General features: G+C 63.6%; 6 protein-coding genes across 6 annotated transcripts; 2 read left to right on the top strand and 4 right to left on the bottom strand.

Moving 5' to 3' along the window:
* Positions 1–737: 737 nt before the first annotated feature.
* Positions 738–4,157, bottom strand: PFL1_05707 (uncharacterized protein; the record flags this gene model as incomplete). Its single annotated transcript, XM_007883242.1, has 3 exons — positions 738–1,003; positions 1,115–1,418; positions 1,530–4,157. 3 exons carry the CDS (start codon positions 4,155–4,157, stop codon positions 738–740), a joined length of 3,198 nt encoding a protein of 1,065 aa, XP_007881433.1.
* Positions 4,158–5,277: 1,120 nt separating this feature from the next.
* PFL1_05706 (uncharacterized protein) lies at positions 5,278–7,037 on the bottom strand (the record flags this gene model as incomplete). The annotated part of the gene is made up of 4 exons (XM_007883241.1): positions 5,278–5,784; positions 5,905–6,030; positions 6,146–6,235; positions 6,267–7,037. The coding sequence occupies 4 exons, from the start codon at positions 7,035–7,037 to the stop codon at positions 5,278–5,280; spliced, it is 1,494 nt and encodes a 497-aa protein (XP_007881432.1).
* A 932-nt stretch (positions 7,038–7,969) lies between these two features.
* PFL1_05705 (uncharacterized protein) lies at positions 7,970–10,676 on the bottom strand (the record flags this gene model as incomplete). Its single annotated transcript, XM_007883240.1, has 8 exons — positions 7,970–8,481; positions 8,569–8,701; positions 8,812–9,318; positions 9,416–9,499; positions 9,604–9,669; positions 9,753–10,044; positions 10,135–10,440; positions 10,546–10,676. 8 exons carry the CDS (start codon positions 10,674–10,676, stop codon positions 7,970–7,972), a joined length of 2,031 nt encoding a protein of 676 aa, XP_007881431.1.
* A 2,492-nt stretch (positions 10,677–13,168) lies between these two features.
* PFL1_05704 (uncharacterized protein) lies at positions 13,169–14,411 on the top strand (the record flags this gene model as incomplete). The annotated part of the gene is made up of 2 exons (XM_007883239.1): positions 13,169–13,792; positions 13,926–14,411. The coding sequence occupies 2 exons, from the start codon at positions 13,169–13,171 to the stop codon at positions 14,409–14,411; spliced, it is 1,110 nt and encodes a 369-aa protein (XP_007881430.1).
* Positions 14,412–15,562: 1,151 nt separating this feature from the next.
* PFL1_05703 (uncharacterized protein) lies at positions 15,563–16,357 on the top strand (the record flags this gene model as incomplete). The annotated part of the gene is made up of 1 exon (XM_007883238.1): positions 15,563–16,357. The coding sequence occupies one exon, from the start codon at positions 15,563–15,565 to the stop codon at positions 16,355–16,357; it is 795 nt and encodes a 264-aa protein (XP_007881429.1).
* Positions 16,358–16,990: 633 nt separating this feature from the next.
* Positions 16,991–19,255, bottom strand: PFL1_05702 (uncharacterized protein; the record flags this gene model as incomplete). Its single annotated transcript, XM_007883237.1, has 2 exons — positions 16,991–17,276; positions 17,436–19,255. 2 exons carry the CDS (start codon positions 19,253–19,255, stop codon positions 16,991–16,993), a joined length of 2,106 nt encoding a protein of 701 aa, XP_007881428.1.
* Positions 19,256–19,679: the final 424 nt, after the last annotated feature.

The following is a 19,679-nucleotide window of genomic DNA, read 5'->3' as shown; positions in this document are numbered from 1 at the left end:
GTACGACGACGACGACGACGACGTACGTACGTACGTACGACGACGACGACGACGACGACGACGACGAGAGNGNGNGGCGGNGNGGGGGGGGGGGGATCCTTCTGGAAGCATCGATCGCACTGCCACCAAGTCCAGCCGAGCGTGCTCTCTCAGTGTGCCGCCGAACTTGCGCCAAAGGGCCATCGGGATTGCCACTGATGTTGGCGGCTACCTTGGCGGCAGCTTGACGGCAGTCGTGCCAAGATGGGGGCGGGATCCCGCCAAGGTGCCGGCCGCCAAGGGCATCTTGGTGCGACGCCCTAGGGTCGAGGTTTTCTATGCTATGACTGTCGGCCTTGCATGTTGAACCCCCGACCGCGGATGGACATGCATGAGGTCGTGCACCTCGTCTCGCACTCGCCAGGCTCGGCGGACAGAGGCTGGCTACGCGGTTGGATTCACAGCCGGCCCTTGGGCAGAGATGTCGACCATCTGCGCTGCTTTGCTTGATGGCGCGCACAACGCGAAACGAGACGATGTCGTCGTCGTCGTGGACGCCACGTACTCATCGCCATGCGCAGCAAATACTAGGCGACAAACGACATGCATGCAGATCCCAACTGAGTTGCAACAGGACTCGTCCTTACACTTGACTTCGCCGGTGGCTGGACATCGCCCGGCCGGGTACATTCGTCAAAGCTGGGCCTGCTGACTTGTCTTCTCTTCTACTGCAATAGGGCGTTCACCCGCCGCTTCGCTCAGTCCCTACGGAACGGCAACTCGGGCCTCTTGTCCCGGCCCGCCGCCGAGGGCCGCGCCGCATCGCCCCCATCCTTTCTCCTGGTGCGCATGCTAAACGCGCTCTTCCACGTTCCGCTCCCCCTGGCCGCTGCGGACGCGTTGGACTCGTCCTGCTTCCTCGATGATGACGGCGGAGGAGGGGGCCGGGCGGGCAGAGAGGGGAGGCTGACGGGCTTGCGCACCTTGACGAGCGAGAGGATCGCCAAGGCGACGACAAACATGGCTGGAGTGGCAGAGCGGCAGCGGCGGGCAGCGGGAAGGCAGGAAGGATCGATGAAGTCAGTTTGATGCGTTCGGTGTGGTACCCCCCAGCGCGGCGACAGGATGTACTCACCCGTCGCAACGACGAAAATGGCGCCGACAAAGACGCGCGTCGTGGCCTCGTAGATCTTGGCAAACAGCAGCGGCCCGACGATGGTCGAGGCGATGGCGCTGATGATGCTCCACGCGCCAAACAGCTTGCCGGCGTCGCTGGGCGACTCGAGCAGCGCCAAGGCCAGGCTCGACATGGCCGCGCCGGCACCTCCTCCGAGCGCGGCGAGGCCGCTGCCGAGGAAAAACAGGAAGGGCGTCTTGGAAAAGATGAGGAGCGCGTAGGCGAGCGTATTGACGGCGATCGAGATCTTGGACAGCTTGAGCTGCGGCAGCGGTCAGAACGGTGGCATGCAGAACCCATGGCGCATCGTCAGTCTTTGCCTAGCCCATGGCAACGGACGGATTCAAGAGAGACGGGGCCTGGATCAACTCACATCAAACTTGCTGTCGTGGATCAGCCGCAGGTGCTTGGCTCGCAGCGTCCAGAGCTCCTCGACGCTCTTCTGCGTGGCGTCCCAGGCCGGTCCTCCGCGCTCCCCGTGCTCAGCGGCTTCGTCGTCATTCGATGCGTGTGCGCCCGAGGCAAACGTTCCGTACGTGTCGTCGGAGCTCGAGTCGGGCAACACGATGCGACCGTCGGCATCAAGGACCGAGCGCCTGCGCAGGCTCGGGTCGGCTCCGGGCTCGTCGTGGGGTACAACGCCATCGTGAGGCAGCGTGAGTGCTTTGACGGGTCGGTGGAGGATCTTAATGACCACGGGGAGAACGAGGCCGAGCGCCAGCACCCGCGCCAGTCCGGCAAACGACAGGAAGAGGCCGAGCTGAGATGAGTCCCAGAGGAACTGCTGCTGCGCGTACTGCATCTTGTACGACATGATGCCGATGATCGAGCACTCGACAAAGTAGGTCAGCGACAGGAAAAAGAGGTTGGTGTCGTACCGCATCTTGTGCGCCACGTGCGAGACCGAGATGTGCGACGCCGAGGCCTCGGGGTGTGCCAGCGCCGACCTCAGCGGGACGCCGGCGCGCTGCTGCTCCTCCTCCTCGGCGGGCACCCGGACCTTCTTTGGCAGCAGCAGCGCCAGCGGTTCGAGGGGAGCATGCAGGACGCTGTCGACAAACGCAACCTTGATCCTCTTCCACACGCGCTTCTTCCACGGCTTGACGGGTTGCGCAGCCGCACCCTCTTCACCGCCGAGAAGCGGTTGCGTCTCGCCCTCGTTCCCATTGCTGGCGTGGGCGGCGCCTTTGGCCGCCCTGCGCTCCTCGGCCTTGAGCCTCATGGCGAGCCGGCTGGCCTTGTGCTCCTCGATGGCTTTTTGCTGCGCCGCCGGGCTAGTGCTCTCGGGCATGATGAAAACGGCGCAGAAGGCGTAGAGCAGGTGGGTGCCGAGCGCAAAGTAAAAGGGAGACAGGATCTTGCCCGTCCGCTTGACCAGCAGACCGCCGAGCGTTGGCCCGATGGCAATGCCCGCCGAGAAGATGCCCATGAAGTGGGCGAAGATGTGGGCGCGAGTACCTGAAGGCGTTGCATCAGAAATGTACAATTGGTGCACGGCGATGGCGGTGCCGTAGCCGCCAAAGAGGCCCTCGATGGTGGTGCCAATCAGCAGAAAGTTGACGCCGCCGGGCAGCTGGGAGCGCGGCACGAGGCCGACTGTGATGGTGGCCAGATCGGTGCAGATGAAGCCGAGGATGGCGAAACGCAGCACGGACAGGCGGCCAATGCGCGATGACAGATTCGACCAGAAGCCGGTCGTCAGGGCCGCCAGGATGCCCATCGACAGAGTGAGTCGAAGCTGGAGCGCTGCGAGCGACGACTGCACCTCGGGATTGCTGAGGCAGCTCTTTGTAGGACGGTCCGGCTCGTCGACGGTGGTGTGGTTGACGCTGAGCGACGCCGCAGGGCTGGACAGTGTCGGTACAGCGAACAAAGCATCGGATGGAGAGTCGAGCTCCGGCCAGCTCTGGTAAGCCGCCATGCGCACGGCAGCGTGTACGGGAGAGTGCCTGTCCGAGGTTGAGCCCCTGGCGTCGATGTCGCCGCCGATGATGGTGTTCCCGACGGCTGCCTTTCCGAGGACCTGCTCGCAGACGAGGGCGTTGAGAAGCTCGAGCTTTGGGCCCATGCACATGCCGGCGGCGAGGGCGAGGAGAAAGGCAAGTGGCCTCATCCACTTGTCCGAAGGTCGCCTGTACCAAGGTCGATCCCGGAACCAAGCAAGGTGCGGATCCATTGTGATGTCGCCTGGCTCGTTGCCTTCCCCTGCACCGCCCGCGACGCCGGCGGCAGATTGCTCTCCGCTGCCGCCCCGCTGCGTTGCCTGGTTGACGTCATCCGCCACCGACCTGTGCTGGTCGTCGAGGCGATAGACGAGGTCGGCAAGTAGCGGGTCGGCCGAGTCCAGTTGAAGGTCCATGGCGGAGTGGAAGCCGTAGGTGTTGGCGGGGATCTCTGGCTGCTCGCTGCTGACGGTGCGGTGCATGGGCGCCCTGCGCGGGGTCTGGAGCAGGCGTCGTTGATCGTCCGAGGGTCGAGGCTGGCTGGGTGAAGGGGTGCCGGCGGTTGGGCTCGCCTTGAGGATCTTGTCGTTGAGTTCCTTGGCCACCTGCAGCGAGACCGAGCGGCCGTCTACCTTGAGCTGGCATCGTTGGCTGGGGGCGTCGACGCAGAGGTAGCCGGCGATGGCCTCAGCGTGGCTTCCCGAAAAGGGCTCTGAGTAGGTCCAGAACAGGTCGTCAATCCGCTGCGCCCTGGCGGAACCTTGATCCGGGACAAAGTGGGCATGGTAGTAGCTTGCGAACCCCTTAAAGGGGCAGTAGGTCTCCTTGCCGTCATGGAGGTCGAGGCGGAATGGGGGCTGTACGGCGCGCTTTGGGAAGTAGTATCGGACCGGGTAGTTTGACTCTGCGAGGAGGAGGGCGGAGGTGGTCTGCACGAGGAGGTGGCTGGTGCCGTCAATGTCGATGGTGATGGTGAGGCGCTTGGCCAGACGGGTGGTGACAATCTGGTGAGGCGGTTTTGCACCAGGTGGAGGCGGAGAGGACGATGAGGACGCCATGGCGAGAGGACGTGAGCGCCGCGGAAAGAGGCGGCGGGCGGCCTTTGCTGTTGATGCTAGAGATAAAAGTGCTAAGGCGTCAGAAGGAGCTGAGGAAGTGGCGAGCGGCGAATGGCGGGCAGGCGGGCAGGAGTGGCACAGATGAGGTGCGGCTGCGGGCCCACAGGAAAGGGCGATGGACGGGCAAGGATAGGAGAATGGCGGCGGCGGTGGTGGTGATTAGGATGGCATGGCGCGCTGCTGAAACCAGGGAGCTGACGGTCGTTGGGGGCAAGGGGCGAGGTGGAGAAGAAGCGGGGGCTGGCCGAAGGGAGGCTCGGAGATATGCTACCCGATGCTGGTGCTGGCCGGCCTGCTCTCGTGCTGCTTGCTTGCTTGTTTGCTGAGGATCGAAGCAGTCCAGCGCAGGGTGAGGGTGAGGGTTGGACCCTGCAGGCCATCTCGTTCCTCTGTCCCACGCCGCTCTACTCGCCGGTGCGCAGCGGCGTATGTGTTGGTCAGCCAAGAGGGCCACGCAATTTTCCCGCTATCATCGCATAACGGCCGGCCTCGCCCCATCCGAAAGCCGCCCAGGCCAGGTCAGGTCAGGTCAGGCCTGGCTTCAATAGGACAGGCCGTGGTCCGGCACCGTCTCATCGTCGTTGCACGTCGCCCACCAGTCCAGGCCGAAGCAGTCGATGCAGAGGCTGTGGCCGGCTGCTCGCTACTCTCCCGGCCTGTCTGACTGTCGCTGTTCCTGCACCTCGACCCCGCGCAGTAACAGCGACAAAGAGTAGAGGCTGTAGGGGCGACAAGCGCCGCCCACCTCGAGGCCGACGGACAAGTCTCCCTGCCCGGCCATCTCGTCAAGCATGCTGGATGCAACTCTATCTGCGCACCTCGTCGGCCCACTCGCCCGACCTGGTCCGAGCCTTCACGACTGCCCACTGCGCCCGACTTCCGAGGCCATACTCAGACATGGAGCGCCCGAGTTCCAAACAGCTTGCCAGCTCATCCTACGTGACATCTATCTACAACGAGCCAGACGACCGACCACCGGGTGTCGCCGTACAAGGGGGATCACCGGTCATGGCATTCTCCCAAGGTCGCGGGGCAGCTTGCGCACCTCGACTCGCCCCCCTCAAAGCTCAATCTTGCCCGCCGCTGCCGCCGTTGACCCGCCAAGGTAGCCCGACACCGCCTCGCGCACCGTGGCAAAGGCGTCGGCCAGCGCCCCCATCCCGCCTGCCTTGGCCGCGTAATAGTAGTACTGCAGGTTGGCCGTCAGCGGGTCCTGCCCCTCCTGCGTCCAGTACCACACAATCATCCACGCAATCAGCGCCGTGCCACCCATGACGACCGAGATGCCAATCACCACCAGCACAAAGAACATGACCATCTCGTCACGCTCCTTCTTTTCCTGCGCCTCCTTCTCCTCCATCGACATCAGGTCGCGCGGGTGCACCAGCTTGGCCGGGTTGAGCGTCTTGGGATCCGCGCCCCCGCGCACGCGCCGCTGCGCCACCGTCGCCAGGAACTTGCGCTGCTCGGTCCACTTCTTCATCGCTGCGGCCCGCGCGTCCGGCTCCCGGCTCTCGGACGCAGCAGAGACAAACGAGGGGAAGAATGTCTCGCACCACTGCTCAATCTGCAGGGGCGCCAAGGCGAATGGGACAAGCAAGGGTGTTGAACCGACCAGTCAGTCAGTCAGTCAGTCAGCACGGCCCAGGCGGCCCGAAAGCAAGACCGCAGGAACCGAACCACTCACCCGGCCGAGCTCGACGGACCACGCCACAAAGTTGGGGTCCTTGGCAGACAGCCGCTTGTGGATCGACCGGCTGTAGTCGCGGAACGTGTAGGCCACGTCGCGCGGGTTGACCGCCTTGAGGATCAGCTGTGGGTCGGCGACGACAACAGAGGGACGGACAGAATCAAAACGAGTTGGTCAGCGGTCCGTCGCTCCCTCGCCCTCACACCGCAGCACCGGTTCCAATGCGGCGGCCACGCACCTGGACCGCCTGTCCCTTGCGGATCTTGACGTTCCTCTTGAACACATTGGGGTTCTGGAACATGAGCTCGATGGTGGCGATGGCCATCACCTGCGGGATGGCGCAAAAGTTGAAGACCGACTGCTCCTTGAGGAGCGAGAGGTAGTCGAGCGCGCCAGAAGAAGCGGCCCTCGTCGCAATCCTCTGCATAGTCGCGGATGATGTTGGTCTTTTGCAGGAAGAGGCCCATGTGGTTGCTCAGCTTGAGCTGGTTGCCGATCCAGGGTCGCTCGATGCCAGACTCGGACCAGAGGCGGGAGAGGCCCTCGCCGACGAGGCCGGCGACAAAGTGGCAGTAGAGGTCAAAGTCCTGCCAGCGGTCGACGCTGAGGGGCGACGACGATGAGGCCTCAATGTAGCTGGCCATGCCGGCGCCCATCTTTGCGGTGATGTCGGAGATGACGGTGCGGTAGCCCTGGCGCAGCAGCTGGTACTCTGCGATGACCTTGTCGAATCCGACGAGGAGGTGCCTGTCCTTTTCGTTGGGGCCGCTCTCGGTAAAGGTCCAGCCGGGCTGCTCGAGGACCTTGTAAAAGTCGACGAGCAGGGAGATTTTTTTCGATGCAGGGATGGTCATGTCGTCCTCGATGGTGTCGAGGGCGCGGAGGACGAGGTAGAAGATGCAGATGACGCGGCTGAGCTCGCCCTTGAGCTCCTTGATGACGGCGGCGAAGCTGCGCGAGGTCTGGTCGAGGAAGGTCCAGCACTCCTGCATCTGTGGGCGGTTCCAGCCCGATGCCTCGGGGTTCTGCTTGATGTCGTTGAGCGGGTCGCGCCACACCTTGTAGTGAATCATGGAGCGGAGCTCCGAGGGGTGGGTGACGCCCAGGGCGAGCAGGCTGAGGAGGCCCATGGTCGGTGAACGTTCGAGGGTCGGGTGACGGGCGGCAAGGAGAGGGAAGCGGGGCGGGACGAAGGGTCGAGGAGGAGACGGTTGCCGTAGCAAGGGAGGTGGCTGATATTAACCAATCCGGCCCAAGGGGTGAAGAAGACGTGGAGAAGAGGAGTACCGAGGTGGAAGGGAGGAGGCACGGAGTCGAGTAGTGTACGAGGGCTGCGCGGGCGAGAAGGCCAGCCAAAGTCTCGACTGAGAGGTGGTGCGGCGTGCGGGGGCAGGGCGAGCAAAGCAGCAGCAGAGCAGGTTGGGTGGCCTGTGTTCTCGCCGTGGGCGCAGGCTGCTGTGGCCTGCCTTTGGCCTGCCAGCTCCAGGCCAGGCAGCGCACGCGTGTCCTCGCCAGCTGGGCAGGGCAAAGCGAGGCGAGGCGAGGCCAAAAATTCCGGCAGGAAGAACAGAGGCCAGCCAGCCAGGGGATCTCCGAGAAGGCGGGCCAGGGCCACCCTGGAGGCCGGCGTCTGTGCGTGCCGACGCGCCCACATCAGCCCAGAAAGTCCCCTTCTGCCTGGCCTGGCCTGGCCTGGCCTGGCCTCTGGCTGCCACGCGGCAAGCCTGTTGGACAAGGCTGACCCGCCTCGCCAGTCTACGGCACCGACTCGAGCTTGGCACCGCCATCCTCGCCACAGCCAGCCGTCCCCGCCACCACTACCTGCTCACATCGCGGACGGGCGCTAATGCCGCTCCTGCCATCACTCCCCAACTGACCTTCAGACACCGAGGTGATTCAACCCGTTACATTTCTTCAGAGCGTGCGTTGGTCGTTAAGATCCGTCCGTTGCGAGATGCTACCTCTCTTTTTTCGTCAAAGGGATGGCCGGTCGCGCGCCGCTGCCGACGCCGTCGTCCTGGACCGTGCCATCTCCCCGTAGCCTGCGCCAGCGCTCGTCTCGTTACCACAGGACGCATTCGGCGTGGAAGTCAATGTCGGCCCACTCCCGCTCCCGCCTCCACTGCAGCGTCTCGTTCCTCGCCCAGTCGCACAGCGGTCGGGGTCCACAGCAGACGACTGAGAGCGAGTCGGCCCGGCTCGCTGCCACGCTCTCGTCCAGGTGGCGGATACCGTCCGGTCGACCGTGGTGGACGTTGAAGGTGATGTTGCGCCACCGCCTCTTGAGCACGCCCTCGTTGGCGGTCCTGCCGCCGCCCTCGGCCTTTTCAGCGGGCTCATCGTCGTCGTCGTCGAGGCCGCCAGTGATCGACTTTTCCTCTTGCGGTGTCAGGTCCGACGATGAGGACAACGACGAGGGAAGCTCGGCTGGAACTTCTTCGAGTGTGGCGATGGGCGCGCCCTTCTCTGATGCCCGCGAAGCGGTGTGGTAGACGTCGATGAAGAGCTTCGCCTTGGTGGCGTCGGCAGCGGCGTCGAGCTCGCCGAGGGGCTCATCGAGGACCTCGAGCAGGTCTGTGAAGGCGCGAAAGGTCGAGAGCGGTGTCAGCGAATGCCTTCCATCGCAGAGCACGGTGGTCGAACGCGACGCTGTCGTCTCACCTAGATCGCGCAGCATCCAGACGAGCTTGCATGTCTTGAACTTGCCGCGGTAGACGTGCTGCTCCAGGAACGGCAGGCAGTAGGTGACACCGATACCGCCAGCATAGAGCAGAAGGTGGTCGGTCGCGCACAGCTGTTGTCCACGGCACAATGACAAGACAGGCGGAAGAGGGGCATTGGCAGGGTCAGAAGGCGACCGACGTCCAGGCCATCTGCTCCTGCCAGCTCGACAACACAACTCACCGAAAGCTGGTGGTCGTAAGGCCCATCCACGATGACCGAGAGCGATCGGGACAGGGCCAATCCCTCGATGTCCTTGCTTCCCGCGAGGCTGAGCAGCTTCTTGGTCATGCCGCCCTGGATGTTGACGAGGACGTCGATGAAAGCGGCCCTCTCCTCGGACTTGGGATCGCGGATGACCCTAGCTTTTGCGATCGAGAACGGATGGTCGCCGACGATCTGCAGGCGCGGAACGCTGAGCATGATCGAGTATCCCGCCGCGAGCTTGGGAACGAGGCCGGGGACGTCGCTCTGCGTGCCGTCCTGGACGCGCCACGCGGGCAGCGAGATGCGCAGCCGCGCCACCTTGTTGTTGGCGAGGAATTCGACGTCGGCGCTCGCCACCTTGACCAGCTGCCTGCCCGATCGTCGAAGCTGGACCGACGTGATGAGTCGGTTGAAGAACCGGATCGCGCGGTCGAATGCCCAGATGGCTGCTGTGATCTCGGTCATGATGACAAACAGGCGGAACTGCGCGCGGGGGCGAGCCGTATGGACGAGAGCGTTGGAGAGATATCATAAGCGACTCGTTGTTGGAAAGCCACAACATTGGGAGGCGCCGACTCACCGAGCTGGAATGCAAGAGGTGGATGTGAAAGTATATGCCGACGACCGCAAGCAGGGCCATGAGGATGTGCAGGAAGACAAAGCACTAGGATGATACGCGTGGAGATGCGGGGCGGAAGACACGGTCAGCCGGCAAGTCCTGCTAGGTCGGATCACGACGGATGCGGCAGCAGCCTGTTCGACACTCACCTCGTACCACTTCTGACGAAGCGACCGCAGCGACAGGAAAATGAGGCCTCCAAACATCATGAAGGCCTGCGACGTCGATGCGCGACGAGCGTCATCTCTGGTCAGCACGGCGTTGGGTAGACGATAGCGGCTCCGAGGCATGCACTTACGGCGACGCCCCAGTTCCAGTAGGGGGTCTGGTACATCTTGACGAGCCTGCCCTGGTCGATACGGATGACGGTCCAGGCGACGGCGTGGATAAAGGCCTGGCACCAGACCATCCTTGCGATCCAGCGGTGGTAGAGCATGATGGCGTTCATGCTGAGCCCCGATACGAGCGTGGTGGGGCTGCGGCGGCCGGCCATGAGGAAAAGGAGCGGAACCTGACCGATGGCGAGCACGGCGGTTCGGTCGGCGAGGTACCTCTGCATCTGCTGGCGATGGCTGTGCGGTCCAGGGTATCTGTTCCATGGAGATTCACAAAGTGAGGGGGCCGTCGCATCGCGTCAGCTGGTGCCGTCGACATCGAGACGCTGCTCACGGGTAGCCTACCTTGGGTTGTGCTCTGCGGCGAGGGTGGTGTAGAAGGCGGTGATAGGAAGCAGGTTGATGAGGAAGAGGGCCAGTAGGACGATGCCTTCGAGGCGTAGCGGCATCTGGAAGGTGAGCCACCGCAGACCGAAGAGCGGGATGGGCTCGGCGTTGCGACGGCCGAGCAGAGGCGCTTCCAGCAGATGCGTGCGGATCGGCGCGAGCTTGGGTTGCAGCTTCTTGCACGCCGTTGGAAAGAGGCGCGGGAGGTAGTGGACGAGACCGCATGCCAGGATGAGGGATATGAAGATGCCGTATTCGACGAAGCTGCCAATCGAGGGAGCGGATCGAGGAAGTCAGTGGATGTAGAAAGGCCGCGGATGGTCACGGTGTGACCACGAAGGAACCGCTGGGCTGGGCGAAGACACTCACATCGAGATGGTGGGGACCTTGAACGAGTTGCGGTTAGAGACTAGCAGCGACTGCAGGGCGTCTTCCCTCTTTTCCGGAGGGTACTTCTTCAAGAAGCCAAGGTCATGGTCGTCGAGCACCCACGGCAGCATTTTGGATCGGTTCGGGGGTCAGAAGAGGGCGGAGGAGGATTGAGATGGAATCATGGAGATGCGGGGATGGGGGAACAGAGGAGTCCATGGGGCCTTCCCTTATGAAGAGGTTCGAAGGTCCTCTATCAGATTGCCCACGGCGAGGCAGATGGAAAGGTTCCGGGGCCGGACGGGGGTTGGCATCGCTATCAGATTGGCTGGTCGGCGATGAAACCCACGCAGATGCAGCCAAGAATTGACGCGGGAAGGAGCAGCAGAATAGAAGGAGGGGCAGCCAATCGCAGCAGCCGGGGAACAGGTTCACTCGACGATGCTGTAGGTCGATCGTCGAGGAGCGGGAGGGAGCCGTCGCCCTATCAATGGCGAGAGAGCCGAGGACGCCCGCCACGAGGGCGATGCACATGGGTCAGAGCACAAAGAGAAAGAGACTAAGGGGGTGAGAGCAGCTGTGATGGCTCGATCAGGAGGGGCCTGCCGGGGCAAGAGACGTCCAGACGAGGAAAGAGGACACAGACACGCCCGTGGCTGGCAGGCAGCTGATTGGCTGCATGGCCGTCGGTTGCGGCGGCGGGCAGCGGCGGCGGCAGCAGCGGTGAGGGCGGCAATAAGAGGGAAGCGGCGGATTCTATGCGGAAGAGATGACCGGTCCGGGCCGGAGGGCGAGGACGGGGGAAGCGACGCGGCTGTGAAGCGGCGGGACGGCGAGGACCGAGGCAGCGGTTGACGTCGGCAGAAGCGAAAGAGGGCAACGGAGTGTGCAGAGAGACAGAACAGAGGAGGTAGGGAAGGGAAGGTAGGGGAAGGGAGGGGAGGTAGGCAAGGGAATGAAGGGAGAGGAAGGGAAGGGAGAGGAAGAGAAGACGGAGCAGAGAGGCGGACCACCGACGGGCGGAGCGGCTGTGCTTTCTTCTGCATGTAATCTGATGCGATTGGTGCGATGCACAGCTGAGGCGCCGCAGCTGCAAGCGATCTTATCTGATCCGTCGTCCCTCGCCTCTGCTCTAGTCCCTTGGCAGCTGGACCTTTATCAGATGACGAGGGCCCGCGCTCCTGCGCTTCTGCCTCTGCTCCTCTATCTGCGCGCTCCCTCGTCTGCATCCCCTTTATCCTCATCCCCTCGCAGGTCTGTATGTAGTACGTACAATCAGCTGCAGAGTTTCCTACGCACTCGTACGTGCACTTCGACGCCGCAGCTGCAGGCAGGCTGGGCAACCGTACGTGAGCGAGTCTGCAGCAGGTTAGACCGACCTGGTTTGCCCCTCCGCTGCGACCGAGGCTCGTGTCGTCACCTCCGCTCGAGCTTCGAGTCACGCCGCTTTCCGTATCCTCATTGGAGCCCTTGCTCAGGAAGATGTGCTCCGAAGAGCACTGCGAGTCTTCCGTACTGCTCCGAGCCCGAGCAGCCTTTCAAGGGTCGAGGACAACGCTCTAGTCCGACCCCGGTCTGGTCTTGGCAGCATGCTTTTGCATGCAGAGCAAGCTACGTGGGAGCAACCTCTCACTGCTTGTACTGCTTCGTGAGAGTAGCTGTGGTACCATCTCAATGGGTAGATATCGCCTGAACGGTTGCGCACTGGTCGTGTGATGGAGAGCGCGCAGCGCCCCGCGGCCTTGATACCTGCCTACCTACGTCGAGGAATACATTTGGGCCGCGGCCCTTTGCCCAGGCCCGACCGCAGCACCTCGGTGCGCCGGGCCCGGACAGTGCGCCGGATCGATGACCACCGTTGATGGTCACCGGTCGGCTCAACGACAAGCGATACGTACCGGTACCGGTACCGGTATCCTAGACGACGGGTGAAGCTCCGGCACTACCTCGTCGCTTTCAGCATCCGTCTGGCTGCACACTGTTGCCGGAGCCGATTTGCCGTCTTCCGAATGGCCGTTGGCGGAGACGTGTCTGCAGGCCAGGCGGCATCTTTGGTTCCTCGATTCGTTCGACGGGATGGGATGGTTGCTGGCTGCGTCTTGCTCCCGATACGGTGGGCCGCGCCGGGATCCGTCTTCCGAGCTCCGATGTGGGTAGATCGGGATGATATGGTGAGTGGTGTCGGCTGTCCGTACGCGTCTTGCGGTCAAGGCCTGCCAGGCCAGGCCAGGCCGCTCCTTGCGTTGCTTTCTTGTTTGATGCCGCGGCTGCCCATCTTCATGTTTCTAGAGCAACACCAGCCACCGACGACGCGTTTGCCTTCTGAAAGACGCAGGCGCGGCCTGGCCTGGCCTGGCAGGCCTTGACCGCAAGACGCGTACGGAGCAAGCGACCTCTCGCCCGCCACACGGCACCATCGCACGACCATGGCAGATGGCTGCGGCTGCCGTCGACGTGCCCCTTAGATGGCTTGCTCGCCGCCCACGATGCCCTGACTATATAGCCAAGGCGAAGCGCAGCTCGCCATCGCTCAACTCAGCTACGACTTCTAGGTTGCTCCCTGTACTCGGAACTTAATCACCAGGGCTAGCTCCGCCGTCGACCCAGCCAGCCAGCAGCAACCATGTCGCTCTTCCTTCGCCCTCCCTCGGCATCGGACCTGGTGCCGATCGCCGTCGTCTCGAGCGTCTACGGCCTGGGCGCGCAGCTCTTCAGCATCTTTGGCTCTTCCGACGGGCTGGGCGCCACGCTCCTCGTCCGGTGCCTCGATTCGAGCCACCCGCTGCGGCGCGCCACGACGTACGACATCGGCATCGAGCCCTTGGACCACCTCTGGTGCATCGTCACCAACTTTGTCAAGGGATTCACAGAGACGCCCCTCTCCGCCGCCCTCTTCGTCCTCGCCTACTCGGCCGCGCTCCAGTCCTGGACCTACTTCGGGCTATACGCCTCCCTCTCGCAGCCTGGTGCGACGAGCCGGTGGTGGATCAGGGGCAGCGGGCTGACGCTCCTCATGATCCTCAGCCAGATTGTCGGGTTCCAGGGCATCCTCATGTCCTTCTGGATCCCCATCTACGCCCTCACCCCGGACGTCAAGCCGCCGTCGGCGGGGCAGGGAGTCGTCTTCGAGTCGGGTACGTCAAGGAACGTCAACCTGGTCGCACTCTTCTGCTCAATCCTGGGCACCATCATCTTTCTCTTCAACCCAGAGGGAGGCGCCTACCGCCGCTCGCAGATCTTCTTCCAGGTGAGCTGACCGCCCGCCCGCCATCTGCTCTGTGCTGTTCTAAAAACACGACGATCCTGAGGGAGCCGACGCTGACGTCTCCCATCCGCCGCCTCGCCTGCCCGCCCGTCCATCCGCCCTCTTGACGCCCCAGCTCTACGTCCTCGGCTACCCTCTAGCCCTGCTGGTGGGCCGCATCTCGAAGCCAGCGAAGAAGCCTGCGGGCAAAAGGTCCGCCACCTCGTCTGCCTTCCTCGCCCTCGCCTGGGTCAGCACCCTTTCGTGGTGGCTAGGCCTGGCCGCATGCCTCTTCCAGCCGGTCGACTTTGCGCCCTCGTCGCAACCAATCTGGAACCCGGGCCTGACGAGCTACTTCACCACGTCGTCCTACCGCCTCCTCTCGCCCGCCGATCTGGCCCACTCGAAGCTGAGCGCGGGCGAAATCTTTTCCATCCTCGAGGTGGTGAGCATGTCGTTCGCCTACTACCTCATCAAGAGGGTCGACCTCATCAAGAGCGGCCGCACCGAGGTCGACGGACCGAGTTACTGGCGGAATCTGTTGCTGGGTGGACCGGGCAACGCCTTTGCCAGGTGGATCGCGTTCCAGACCAGCCTTGAGGGCGAGCGAAAGCAACTGTAGCGTTGCACGTCGACATACCACCCAAGCAACACAGTCTGACGATTGCCATGCTGGTCCTTGGATGCCTTAGCCGTTGCTGGCCTGTAGCAGAGAAATGAGAATGGGCGGCGAGGATGCCTCGGGTCGTGCTCGCGGTAGACGGTGCCGGTTGCGTGGCAGAGACACCCCTTTGCGCCACCCTGCCGTGGTTGCGTGGCGGGTCCCGCCGCCGTTGCTGTGCCACCGGTCAAGATGCGGGACAAAGGACCGGTGGGCCATCGAGGGGATCGAGTGCGACGAGGGGTGCCGCCGCGTTGAGTTGATGTGCCTAGGGATCCCGACGAGTGCGGGGCGGCAGAAGACGAGTGGGGCAACCGAGGTTGACCTCATCTCGGGCCAAGTTGGCCCATAGTCAGGGGCGGGCAAGCAAGGTTGACCGATAGTGGGCCCGAGTGACGACCGTACGTGGTAGTACAGCAGTGGTGCTTGCGTGTGCCAGGGCCGAACTCATCGCGGACGAGACAGAGGCAGAGGTTCTCGGTGGGCGAGCCGGGGGAAGCGTTGGTTGGGAGACTTGCCCGGCGCGCGATCGAGGAGCGAGATGTGGGTTGGCGGCGGTGGGCGTCACGGTTCGGGCGCAGTACATACGCCCCATTGCCTGACTCCCTATTCGTGTCATTGCAACGGCACAGCGTGGCTCTAGCAGCCCGTCGGCCGGATCAAAAGCCCAGGTAGGCCAGGCAGATCAATCCTTTCATCTCGGAGCTTGGATCCTCACCGGGTCGCTGATCTCACTCGACTAATCGACCTACGAGCGAGGGCAAGAGGCTAGGGTGGTAAGAGTGGGTCGCGGTCCTGGCTATAAAGAGGGGCTCTGATCATGCTGAGGAGGAGGTCGACCTTGCCCCCGCCCCCACCAGCCCCAACGTCCTTGACCCACGCCTCGTCCTCTCTGCCTCCGCTTCGTCTTCGGTCCCCTCTGCTGCTGTATCGCTCAAGTCATCAACTTCGCTTCGCCCTACTTCTCCGTCTTGCAAGGTGAGCATCCCAACATTTGCACGCCGCCACCGTTTCTTCAGCGGCGTGTCAAGACGACCGGGCCGACTCCCTTTGCTCGTCCGCCAACGCTGACCCCAACCTCGTCCTACTCTCTCTGTTCGAAGCCTGACAGGATGAGCTCGTCCACCCGCAGCCTCACCATGCTGGTCATGGTCAGCCTCGGTCTCTTCGCGGCCAGCAGCCACGCCGCCTTCCTCCGACCCATCCAGCCCCGCAGCCCCGTCGCGAGCAGCCACGATGTCGGCGAGGCCCAGGGCGGCATCGACCTGATGATCCGATCCGAGGACCAGTATTTCGAAGAGGGCGAAGACTCGCCGTACGTCTACGCCAACAACGACGGCAGCAGGTGCGTCTTCAACCCGCCCCACCCGGACCTCGTCGACGGCGTGTTTGGACAGGTGTGCGACCGCTGCTGGGGATACGAGTGCGATTGCCAGACGGTCTCGGCCAGCGACTTCCACCGTCGCTGCTTCGAGGTCGACCCGCAGGCACACTTCTTCCCGCCCGACACCAGCGGCGAGGCCTCCCAGTCGCCGTCGTCGCCGCAGCAGAAGACGGACGGCGAGGAGCCCAACCTCGCCCGCCGTGACCCGGCACCGGCCAACCAGTACCTCAGCTACGACCAGTGGGTGCTCAAGAACGGCGCCACCAAGGACACGCAGAGGTGCGTCATCGACGACGCCGACTTTTCGCTGAGCAACACCGACCTGGCCAAGATGTGCGGCCCCTGCAACGACACCATCTGCGAGTGCAGCGCCGGCTTCGACGACTTCTGCAGCGCCTGCACAAAGTACGGCGGTCAGTGCAACGCCGTCGACCAGGACGCCCCGATCCATCCGGCCCCCGCCGGAGGAGCTGCTGAAAACGACGCCGAGGAGCTGAAGGGCCAGGAGGAGCCGAGGAGCTGAAGGGCCAGGAGGGCCAGGACGAGGAGAAGAAGGACGTCATCTACGCCATGGTCAAGTGAAGCGGGTCGATCCAACCACGGGGCGTCTGCCTCGGCCGCCCTCGCCGCGCTTTGGCCCACATCAGGTTGGAGCCGGGCGACTCGTCTCGTCGTCAGCTGCTTTGTGTCGACCCCCGTACAGGGGCCCTGCCAAGGCCGCTCGCTCCTCCGCCCATCGTCTCCCACCAGTCTCGCAACGTATTTAGCATCGCACAGCATCTCGCATGGACCTTTTCTGTACTCACCTCCTTCGTCTATCTGCCCCGCTCGGTCCTCGTCGCCCGTTCCCTTCCTACGGCAGCACCGCCGCCGACTCATCCCCTAGTCCATTACGTCGTCTGTCCTTCTGCCGTTCGGTTCCAGCGCCGTCGTCATCCGCGTCCAATGCCGACGATCACTTAAGCCAAAAGACTTGTTTTCCCCTTTCAGTTCCGATCGCAGAGAGCAACAGCGGGGGGAGAGGGCGGAATGCACCCGCCGTCCCCAAGCATATTTACAACAAGAGCCGCGCCGGCACGTTGCCCTTGACCGATGCAATCGTCCGCATCTTCCGACCAGATCCGGAGGCGGAGCGTCCCCCTTGGCCTTTCTCGCCTCACTGCTGCCGCTCGAGGACGAGGCAGGTGCGGGTGGGCAGGTAGACCTGGAGGAAGTTGGCGCGGCCGTTCCAGGGCATGTCGGTGGTAAAGTACTCGACCGAGTGGTCGACGCGGTCGTGGCCGCCAAAGCGCTTCTCGTCGCTGTCGAGCAGCACCTTGTACTTGCCTGGCAGCTCGACGCCGACTCGGTAGTCGGTGTACGAGTTGGTCGGGTGGAAGTTGAAGATGAAGAGCAGGTCGGCACGCTCAAAGACGACGACGCGGTCCGACTCGTTCTTGAGCCTGCATCAAGGTGGAAGGCGAGATAGGGATCGCGGCGAAAGGACAAATCAAGTCTGCGAAGGTCAGCCGCCGTCGTCATCGTCATCAGTCGGTCCGCCGCTGCGGGCAGCAGAATGCCTCCGCCTGCCCGTGCCGCCCTTCCGTATCGGCGCCACTCACGAGATGTAGGCCTGCGGCGCGCCGAGCCACTTGTACTTGCCCTCGGCATTGTTCATGGCCTTGTCAAACTCGTAGAGGTACCTGTAGCGCAGCAGGTGGTCGTCGACGAGGTTAAACTGGCGCCGCGCGTGCTGGAAGCTGTTGCCGTTGCCCTCGCGCGGGAAGTCGAGCCACTCGGGGTGGCCAAACTCGTTGCCGATAAAGTTGAGGTATCCCTCGCCGCCGAGGGCGTGGGTGATGAGGCGGATCAGCTTGTGCAGCGAGAGGCCGCGGTCGATGACGGGCGTCCGCTCGGTGAGGTCCGACATGTTTGTGTACATCTCCTTGTCCATGAGCCAGAAGGCAATGGTCTTGTCGCCGACGAGAGCCTGGTCGTGCGACTCGACGTAGGCGATCGACTTTTCCTGGTGGCGACGGTTGGTGAGCGTGAAGCAGATGTTGCCAAAGTCCCACTCCTCGTCCTGCTTCTCCTTGAGCAGCTTGATCCACATGTCGGGCACCGCCATGCTGAGACGGTAATCGAAGCCGACGCCGCCCTCGGCGACGGGGCGGCAGAGGGCGGGCATGCCCGATACGTCTTCGGCGATGGTGATGGCGTCCGGGTAGGCCTGGTGGATCATCTGGTTGGCGAGCATGAGGTAGACGACGCCCTCGGTGTCGACGTTGGGGCCAAAGTACTCGTGGTAGCCGCCCGAGAAGCCGGTGCCGATGCCGTGGTGGGTATAGAGGATGCTGGTGACGCCGTCGAAGCGGAAGCCGTCGAAGCCGTACTCGTCGAGCCAGAAGAGGCAGTTGCTGAGCAGGAAGCGGAGCACCTCGTGGCTGCCATAGTTGAACAGGCGCGAGTCCCACAGCTCGTGGCGGCCCTTGGCGCCCTCGTGGAAGTAGAGGTGGTCGGTGCCGTCAAACATGTTGAGGCCGTCGAGGACGTTTTTGCAGGCGTGCGAGTGGACAATGTCGAGGAGCACCGTGATGCCGAGCGAGTGGGCCACGTCGATGAGCTCCTTGAGGTCCTCGGGGTTGCCGTAGCGGCTGCTGGCGGCGAAAAAGTTGGTGACCTGGTAGCCGAACGAGGCGTAGTAGGCGTGCTCCTGGATCGCCATCAGCTGGATGGTGTTGTAGCCGAGCTCCTTGATGCGCGGGAGGAGGTTCTTGGTGAACTCCTTGAACTGTCCGACGCGGGGCTCGGGCGTGGCGATGCCGACGTGGGCCTCGTAGACCTTGAGGTTGGCGGGCTTGGGCGGCTTGGGGTGCTTGAACTTGTACACCTGGTCCTGCGGCGGGTTCCAGAAGCGGGCGTCGTAGACGGGCGACACGTCGAGGTCCTGGGTGACGCGCTTGATCCAGGCGGGCAGGCGCTCGATGCGCTCGCCGTCCGGGAGCACCATCGAGATCTTAATCTTGGAGTCGTGCGGGATGGCGCACTTGCCGGGCGAGGCGGGAGGGATGGTGATGGACCACTTGCCAAACGAGTCCTTTGCGAGCTTGTGCGAGTTGCGGTCCCAGCTGTTGAAGTCGCCGATGAGGGCCGCCTCGACGGCGTTGGGCGCCCACTCGGTGTAGGTGACGGCCTGGGTCTTTGGGTCGACCTGAAAGCCCATGTTGCGGTAGGACTGGGAGAACTTGATCAGGCCGCCCTCTGTGGCTTCGATCTTGGATGCCCAGTCGCGGAAGACGGCATATCGCTCGCGCAGGGCGGGAGCAAAAGGTTCGAGCCAAGGGTCAAGGGCGATGACGCCGGTGCCGTCGTTGGCCTTGGAGTAGTCGTGGGGTGGCGGTGCCGGTGCAAAGGCCGGGTCGGACGCCGCCGCTGCTGCCATTATGGTGGTGGTGGTGGGGGTGGTGGTCGCTCTGCGTGCGAGTCGGTAGCGGGAAGAGAGGGACGAGCTAGAGATCAAAGTGCGGCGAGGTGCGAAGATGTCAAGGTGGTGGTGTGAGGACAAGTGGATCGGGATCGAAGGGCGAGGCCACGAAAGGATGTGCGCAGGGCGGGTATGTGGGCAAAGTCGAAGCCAGGGGCGATGTGGAAAGCGAAGCGACGCTACGCTACGCTGGCCGAGCCTTATACGACGACGAGTCCGGCGACTTTTTCCTGCTTGCTCGTGTGCGCCACCCGGTACGTGGTGCTGCTGCTGCTGCTGCTGCTGGTGGTGGGTGGGGCGAGTGGCGAGCAGGGAGGGACGTCGTTGATGCTGCATGGCCCGTCCGCGAAACTTCCAAGACGCTGCTCGCTCGGCTGGTTTG

The sequence above is a fragment of the Pseudozyma flocculosa genome (assembly GCF_000417875.1).
Source record: "Pseudozyma flocculosa PF-1 unplaced genomic scaffold scaffold00021, whole genome shotgun sequence".
In the NCBI taxonomy this organism is placed as follows: domain Eukaryota; kingdom Fungi; phylum Basidiomycota; class Ustilaginomycetes; order Ustilaginales; family Ustilaginaceae; genus Pseudozyma; species Pseudozyma flocculosa.
This window is presented reverse-complemented; position numbering and strand designations above follow the sequence as displayed.